General features: G+C 41.5%; 1 protein-coding gene across 1 annotated transcript in view; it reads right to left on the reverse strand.

Moving 5' to 3' along the window:
* pcolce2b (procollagen C-endopeptidase enhancer 2b) overlaps window positions 1–9,056 on the reverse strand; it is a 50,097-nt gene that overhangs the window by 20,577 nt on the left and 20,464 nt on the right. Inside the window, 1 exon segment of the mRNA XM_048604490.1 lies at window positions 1,222–1,367. Coding sequence (XP_048460447.1) covers window positions 1,222–1,367 — 146 coding nt within the window.

The raw sequence follows: 9,056 nt of genomic DNA on the forward strand, positions 1-9,056 counted from the left end.
ACTCCAGGATGAACATTTCCCATCAACCACCACCCTCTGTCTTCTTACAGCTAGCCAATTTCTGATCCAAACCGCTAAATCACCCTCAATTCCATGTCTCCGTATTTTCTGCAATAGCCTACCATGGGGAACCTTATCAAATGCTTTACTGAAATCCATATACACCACATCAACTGCTTTACCCTCATCCACCTGTTTGGTCACCATCTCAAAGAACTCAGTAAAGTTTGTGAGGCATGACCTACCCTTCACAAAACCGTGTTGACTATCCCCAATCAAATTATTCCTTTCTAGATGATTATAAATCCTATCTCTTATAATCCTTTCCAACACTTTACCCACAACCGAAGTAAGGCTCACTGGTCTATAATTACCAGGGTTGTCTCTACTCCCCTTCTTGAACAAGGGGAAAACATTTGCTAGTCTCCAGTCTTCTGGCACTATTCCTGAAGACAATGACGACATAAAGATCAAAGCCAAAGGCTCTGCAATCTCCTCTCTAGCTTCCCAGAGAATCCTAGGATAAATCCCATCCGGCCCAGGGGACTTATCTATTTTCACACCTTCCAGAATTGCTAACACCTCCTCCTTATGAACCTCAATCCCGTCTAGTCTAATAGACTGTATCTCAGTATTCTCCTCGACTACATTGTCTTTTTCCTGTGTGAATACTGACGAAAAATATTCATTTAGCGCCTCTCCTATCTCTTCGGACTCCACGCACAACATCCCACTACTGTCTTTGACTGGCCTTAATCTTACTCTAGTCATTCTTTTATTCCTGACATACCTATAGAAAGCTTAAGGGTTTTCCTTGATCCTACCTGCTAAAGACTTCTCATGTCCCCTCCTGGCTCTTCCTAGCTCTCTCTTTAGGTCCTTCCTGGCTAACTTGTTGCAGGGGTAGAAATCTAGGGCCCAGATTTATCATGAATGTTTTTTTTTAAATCAAAGGCAAAATGATAAAGTTTTTTTGTGCAACGAGTGATTAATATTTAGAATTGACTGCACAAGTGTGTATAGTGGGGGCAGATTTAAAAAGGAATTAGACAGAGACCTGAAGATACAAAATTTGAAGTGGCATGGGAAAAGAACAGAAGAGTGAGACAGGCTGAATTGCTCTTGGAGAGAACTGATGCAGACTATATAGTGCCTTCTGTGCCAGAGCATTCTATGATTCTACGACAAAAGAAACAATAACATGTACAAAACTAATGTGACATCACTTACGCTGGAGGACTGTCGCCACAGTATTTTCCAATCCGTTTTGCTTCATCATTTTCACCACCATTAAATACAGAAACATAATCATAGCGACAGTAGTTATCTCTTTCAACATCAAACTTCTCAAACTTTAACTCAATTATCTGTGAAAGATGGAAAGCAATGAATATCAAATTCTGAATACTGGTTCTGCACACAGGTCAACTGTGGTGTTAGTATTTTTACAAGATCTTCAATGCTTACTGAGCTCAAACTCACAACATTATTCCATTTGTTATTTAGTCAGACAATGCATTATTAACTTTCAATAGAATGCAAGTCATTGATAATGCAAACACCCGTTACTCCTAATCCAAATGAAATAGTGTCATTTGGTCAACAAACATTTTGAAAGTGGATACATAATGACAACAATGATTTAGATAACGAACAAAAACAGAAGTTGCTGGAAAAGGTCAGCGGGTCAGACAGCATCTGTGAAGAAAAATCAGAGTTAATGTTTCGGGTCCGGTGACCCTTCCTCAGAACTGATGGAGCTAGGAAAATGTCAGTTTATATGCAGAAGATAGGGTGGGGGAGAGGGGGTAAGGAGTAAATGATAGGTGGAGATAGAGCCCAAAGAGAAAGAAGAACACCTCATTTTCCGCTTGGGGGCCCTACAGCCCTCCGGGCTCAATATTGAGTTCAATAATTTTAGGGCCTAAACTCTCCCATGTCCCAGCCCCCCACCCCACACACCAGGCCTTGTTATCACACAGCCTGCCATTACACACCCCCTGTTGTTAGTCACTAACAGTCCCCATTAACAACTATTCACCCTCCCAGCCTGATCGTTAGCAATTCCTTTGTCCAACTATCTTTCTCTCTCTTTGGGCTCTAACCTATTGTTTACTCCCTACCCCACCCACCTCCCTATTTTCTGCGTATAAACTGACGTTTTCCCAGCCACCATCAGTTCTGAGGAAGGGTCACTGGACCCGAAACGTTAACTCTGTTTTCTCCTCCGCAGATGCTGCCAGACCTACTGAGCTTTTCCAGCAACTTTGTTTTTGTTCGAGAAAGAAGAACAGTTGGACAGACAAAGAGTTGATAACGATCTGGCTGGCAGGGTGAATAACTGTTAATGGAGACTGTTAGTGGCTAACAATAGGTAATGTGTAATGGCAGACTATGTGATAACAAGGCCTGGTGTGTGGGGTAGGGGCCTAGGACATGGGAGAGTTCAGGCCCTAAAATTATTGAACTCGATATCGAGTCCGGAGGGCTGCAGGATCCCCAAGCGGAAAATGAGGCGTTGTTCTTCCAGCTTGCACCGAGCTTCACTGGAACACTGCAGCAAGCCTGAGATAGCAATGTTGGCTAGGGAACAGGGTGGTATGTTAAAGTGTTACCTCCTCCTCCCATTCTATCTTCTGCAGAAAAAGTGGCATTTTCCTAGTTACCATCAGTTCTGAGGAAGGGTCACAGGACCTGAAACATTAACTCTATGTTTTTTCTTCACAGATGCTGCCAGACCTGCTGATCTTTTCTAGCAACTTCTGCTTTTGTTCCTAATTTACAGCATCAGCAGTTATTTGGTTTTTATTTAGATAATGAAATCATCTTGACTCTGCATCAAAGTTATTGAGTCATAGGTGGAAACAGCATGGAAACAGGCCCTTCGGCCCAAATTAATTCATGCTGACCACTCAGCTTGTTCCAATTGCCCGCATTTGGTCCATATTGCTCTGACCCTTCCCATCAATGTACATATCCAAATGTTTTTTAAAATGTTGCTATTGTACCTGCCTCAACCATTTTGTTGAGCAGCCAATTCCATATATGAACTACTCTCTTTGTGAAGAAGTTGTTGCCTCTCAGGTCGTTCTTAAATCTTTCCCCCCTCACCTTAAACCTATGCCCTCTAGTTTTCAATTCCTCATCCCTGGGAAAAAGACTGTACGCATTCATGCTGTATATGCCCATCATGATTTTATATACCTCAATAAGGTCAACCCTCTTTCTCCTACATTCCAAGGAATAAAGTCCTATCCTGGCCAACCTCTCCCTATAACTAGGCCTATTGTCCTGTCTTTGCACACTTTCCAGTTTAACTATGTCTTCCCTATAAAAGGGTGACCAAAACTGTACACAATACTCCAAGTGTGGCTTCACCAACGAATTATACAACTCTAACAATAACATCCCAACTTCTATACTCAATGCCTTGACCAATGAAGGTCAGCATGCTAAATGCCTTCTTCACCAATCTGTCCACCTGTGACACCGCTTTCAACAAACTATGTACATGTACTCCTAGGTCCCTCTGTTCCACAACACTCCTGAGGACCTTATCATTTATTGTTTAAATCCTACCTTGGTTTGACTTTCCAAAGTGCAACACCTCACACTTACCTGTATTGAACTGCATTTGCCAATCCTTAGCCCACGTTCCCATCTGATCAAGATCCCTCCATAATTTTTTGTAACCTTCTTCGCTATCAACAATACCTCCCAATTTTGTATCATCTGCAAACTTACTAATCATGCCTTGTACATTCACATTTCAGATCATTTATGTGAATAACAAATAACAAAGGTCCCAGCACCAACCCCTGTGGCACACCAGTAGTCATAGGGGTCCAGTCCAAGAAATAACTTTCAACCATCACCCTCTGCTTCCTACCATTGAGCCAATTTGAATCCAATTAGCTAGCTTTCCCTGGATCCCATGCGACTTAACCTTCATGACTAGCCTGCCATGTGGGACCTTGTCAAAAGCCTTACTAAAGTCCATATAGACAACATCCATCGTCCTACCATTTGAAAAGTGTAAAAGTCGAAATTTACCTAATGTTTATAGACTCGTGTATTTTCCCCCCCACTGTTCCCCTTAAGGATCATTGGTTAAGCCCCACATTATTGAGAAAACTACCTTTGTTGCTGAGACTATGGTAAAGATATGACAGTAGCTGCCAAGAAACCAAATATCAAGTTCAGATGAAACGTCGTTGACCTGAAATGGCAACTGTTTCTCTCTCCACAGATGCTGCCTGATTTCTGAGTTTCTCCAGCATCCATGGTATTTTACTTTTTGTGTAATCAGAATGTACATGGTGCATTGATCACAATCAAGCTGCACAATGAGTGAGTAAGATTCTTGTAAAACTGGTCAATATTGATTAAAAAGGGCACATTGAGGCAATAAATGTCTCTCTTTCAAACTGAAAGTAAGGCTCCTTTCACACTGTCACCAAACACTCCCAAGACAAATACAGCACAGTATACAGTAAAGCTCTCAATGTCTCTCTGTACTTTGGGAATGCTTCCTTTCCATACAATTCCAACATATGTCATGATGCTGATGAAAGCTCTACAGATCTACAACTAGTTGATGAAATCCACCATTTCAAGGCTTTAAGATAGAACCTAATTGAAAAGGAAAAGAAAGGAGGCAGAAAATAAAAGTAAGATAGGCTAATCAACCCCTCCACCCTGTTCTACAATTCAGCTAGATAATGGCTGATTTTCTACCTGAATACCATTTGCCCACACTACTCCTTGATGGCTTTAATATATCCAATGTATACAAATATATCAATCTCTGCTGTGAATGTATTCAATGATGGAACCTCCACAGCACTCTGGGTAAAGAATTCCAAGATTCATGACCCTCACAGTGAATAAACTCAAGAAGTGTTATGAAAAAGGGTCATTGGACTTGAAGTTTTCTCCACAAATGCTGCCAAATCTGCTGAGTTCCTCCATCACTTTCTGTTTCTGGGTTGACCAAACCTGGTTGAAACCATATAGAAGAACATGGAGCACTCCAGCTTCAGATGATGATCCCAGTATTATGGGATAGCTAAGGCTAGATCCAGTAGCTGAGAATAGACTAAAATGAAGTCATTTGGAGATACTGCTGGTGGTTTTACGTTATCCAGGAGGAGGAAATTCTGCAGATACGTGCCATTTTTGGTGAAGGTGATACTTATGGAACCCAGGTTGATTGTGAACTTCTGTCTACTGGGGATCAGGCCAAATCCTATTAGAAGAGAAACTGAAATTCCTAGTGATGAAGACAAGACTGTTGAAGGATTCTGTGACTGAGATTATTGGAAAATATGATGAATGGGTTGCTGAGCCAATCCATAAGATTAGTTGCAGTTGTCATTTAATGCATATTTATCATTTTTAAATTAACCATAATTTGGCTTTTAATTCAGGTTTAATTTATGTTGATGCTGAGTTTGAGAGCATATGCGGTTATCCAATATATTATTTAGTGTCTGCTTTGTTTTTACTGTGTTACGGTTAAAAAAAGTATTTTGCTTTAAAGAGTGAACTCTTGGAGTTTCATTCTTTCAGCAAATAACTGGGATTTAAGAATTGTTTTTTTACATAAAAAGTTACAGGTCTTGACTGAGATTGCAATGCCTGCCGTATCCAAAAGAAATAAACGCCAGCAGGTCTGATAAATCTGTGCAATATAGATTGCTTAAGCATTGCATTGCTATAATGCAGAAGGAGGCCACTCAATCCATCATGCTTGCGCCAGTTCTTTGGAAGGGTTATCCAATTAATCTCACGTCCCTGCTCTTTCCCCTTCACCCTATGTTTTCATTTCCCTTTCAAGTATGCATCTGAAGTAAAGTCACCACAGTCCTACCAGACCATTGGGCTGCTCTCTCCTTAGAAAGAGATGATTGAGGGTGGTTTAACCTGAGGATCACCACGCCTCAGGTGAGCAGAAGAGGTGGAAAAGGACAGTCCTTCATGGTAACCTCATGTCACACTGTTGGCATCACTCTGCATTGCAAACCTACCATCCAGCCAACTGAGCCAACCAACCTTAATCCTGACTGAAAGTTACTATTGGATCTGCTTCCTCCAGTGTATCCCAGTTGACAACTCGCTGCGTTTTTCAAAAACGACGTGCCAACATCTCCAAGCATAGCCTGCAATAATCATGCAATGCAGGGGTATTGTATGTTCACTATATAATCCCGAGTACTGAAATGTTAAAGGTGGGGTGTTTAGAGATTCCAGCACATGGTATAGACAGTGGTGTCCCTGGTGAAGTTCATTCCCTGCAAGTACTGCTACAACATCAATATCTTTTGTGGTGTGTTGGTAATGTCCCTACTTCTGGGCCAAAAGATTTGTGTTCAAGTCCACTTGGTTGGCAGGTGTGTCATTTCTGATCAAGTTGATTACATTTTCTTTTTGTTCCATCATCACATGGATAGAGACTTGCTTGGCCTATATCTTTGGTCGTAAAAATACCAGTGAATGACTGCCACATTCTCCTTTGAAGCTTTGTTTTCCACGTTCTTCATCCAAGTAACATGGTACAGGGTTATTCCTAAAGCAAATCCCCACAGTCCTCAGTGTAAAATAGGTGAGGGGCAAAAAGGTAACTCGATAATCAAAAACGCAGCGACATGCTTGAAAAACGTAAACCAAAAGAAGATTCTGAATTTTTGCCAGTTTCTTACTTGGTTTTTTTTAAACTCACTTCTTCTTCCGTCCTTCAGTGAACTTTTTGCCATTCCATCACTCTGGCAAGCAATCACTAAACTGATTTTTAAGGTTAGGAATGTTCGTCAAGATGCCAACACTCGTCCTACTGCTGTCCAAAAACATTAAATCAAGAAAGAAATTCCAGACTCAAGACTCTTGTGAAATACAGAAACATAGAAAACAGGAGCAGGAGTAGGCCATTTGGCCCTTTGAGCCTGCTTGGCCATTCAATATGAACATGGCTGATCATCCAACTCAGTCCCCTGTTCCTACTTTCTCCCTTAACCCTTTGATCCTTTTAGCCCCATGAACTTTCTCTAACTCCTTCTTGAAAATGTTCAATTTTTAGCCTCAACTGGTCTCTGGGCAGAGAAATTTCTCCTCATTTCTGTCCTAAATAGCCTGCCTCATATTCTGAGACTGTGACCCCTGTTTCCAGACTCCTTGGTCATGGGGAACCTCCTTCCTGCATTTATCCTGCCCAGTCCTGTTAGAATTTTATGGCATGGTAAAACAGGGCCGAGTCAGCATGGCTCCATCAAGTAGAGGTCCTGTCTGACAAACCTGTTAAGAGTTCTTTGAGGAGATAATGACCAAGTTAGACAAAGAAGAGCCAGTGGATGTGATCTATTTGGATTTCCAGAAGCCTTTGACAAGGTCACGCACTGGAAGCAGCTAAATAAGGAAAGAGCCTATGGTGTTAGGGGCAATGTACCGGCATGGATAGAGGATTGGCTGACTCGCAGAAGGCAGAGAGTAGAGATAAAGGGATCTTTTTCAGGATGGCAGCTGGTGACTAGTGGAGTTCTGAGGGGTCAGTATTGGGACACAACCATTCACGTTATACATTAATGATCTGGACAAAGGAAGTAAGAGCATTGTTGCTAATTTGCAAATGACACAAAGATAGGTAGAGAGACAAGCAGTGTTGAGGAAGCGGGGAGGCTACAAAGGACTTGGAGAGGCTAGGGGAGTGCACAAAGAAGGGGCAGGTGGAATACAATAAATAAATGTGAGGTCATGCATGTTGGTGGGGAGAAGAAGCATAGATTATGTTCTAAATGGGGAAAGGCTTCTGAAATCTGAAGCACAAAGGGACTTGGGAGTCTTAGTTCAGCATTCTCTTAAGGATAACATGCAGGTTCAGTTGGCAGTTAGGAAGGATAATGTAATATTATTTAGATTTTAGATTTTATTGTTGCGTGTACTCAAAGGAGTACAGGAGTATAGTGAAAAGTGTATAATGTCGCCACACATGGGCCCATCTTAGTTACCTTAGGTATCTAGGTACAAAAAAAAATTAGGTACAAGGTAGTAAGAGAAAGAAGAGTTAAAAAATTAAGCATTACTTCATAGAATGGTGGAAAAATAAAGAAATAGGTCATAGTTTTCATTAAAGTCTTTCATAGTTTAAACTAGGAAAATAAAGGAATGAGTTAAAAGTTCAACACACTTCGATGAGTCCTCTGCTTATCTCGCTCTATCTGTTCTTGACGCCACTGCCGCCGCTACCGCAGATATTAGCATTCATCTCAAAGGACTAGATTACAGTTTGCATTGTAAAAGTTCCTTTACTCTGCCCTCAAAATGTGCCTCTTCCCTAATCCATGCACCTCTTGCTGTATGAAGAGCGGATTTTATCTTACCTATGCCAGCCATCCTGTGGCATCCCTAAATGAAATATTAGTCAGAGGAATATTAGTCAGTACTGCTGAGGCTGTACAAGGCTATGGTCAGATTGCACTTGGAATATTGTGAGCAGCTTTGGACCCCATATCTAAGGAAGGATGCGCTGGCCTTGGAGGGGATCCAATGGAGGTTTTCAAGTATGATCCTGGGGTTAAAGAGTTTGTTATATGCGGTTCAATTTAGAACTCTGAATCTGTACTCGATGGAGTTTAGAAGGATGGGAAGGGATCTGATTGAAACCTACAGAATACCAACCGAGAGGCCTGGATATAGTGGACATGGAGAAGATGTTTCCACGAGTAGGAGAGACTAGGCCAAGGGCTCAGCCTCAGAATGAAAGGATGACCCTTTAGAACAGAGATAAGCAGGAATTTCTTCTGCCAGAAAATGGCTAATCTGTGGAACTCATTGATGTAGTGGGCTATGGAGGCCAAGTCATTGAGTCTATTTAAGGCAGAGATAGGTAGGTTCTTGATTGGTAAAAAGATCAAGGGTTATGGGAAAAAGGCAGGAGAATTGAGTGAGAAACATATCAGCCATGACTGAATGGCAGACTCTACAGGCTTAATGGCCTAGTTCTGCTCCTGTATGCTCTTACAGTTTGCATTGTAAAAGTTCCTTTACTCTGCCCTCAAAATGTG

The sequence above is a fragment of the Rhincodon typus genome, chromosome 13 (assembly GCF_021869965.1).
Source record: "Rhincodon typus isolate 14 chromosome 13, sRhiTyp1.1, whole genome shotgun sequence".
NCBI classification, from domain to species: domain Eukaryota; kingdom Metazoa; phylum Chordata; class Chondrichthyes; order Orectolobiformes; family Rhincodontidae; genus Rhincodon; species Rhincodon typus.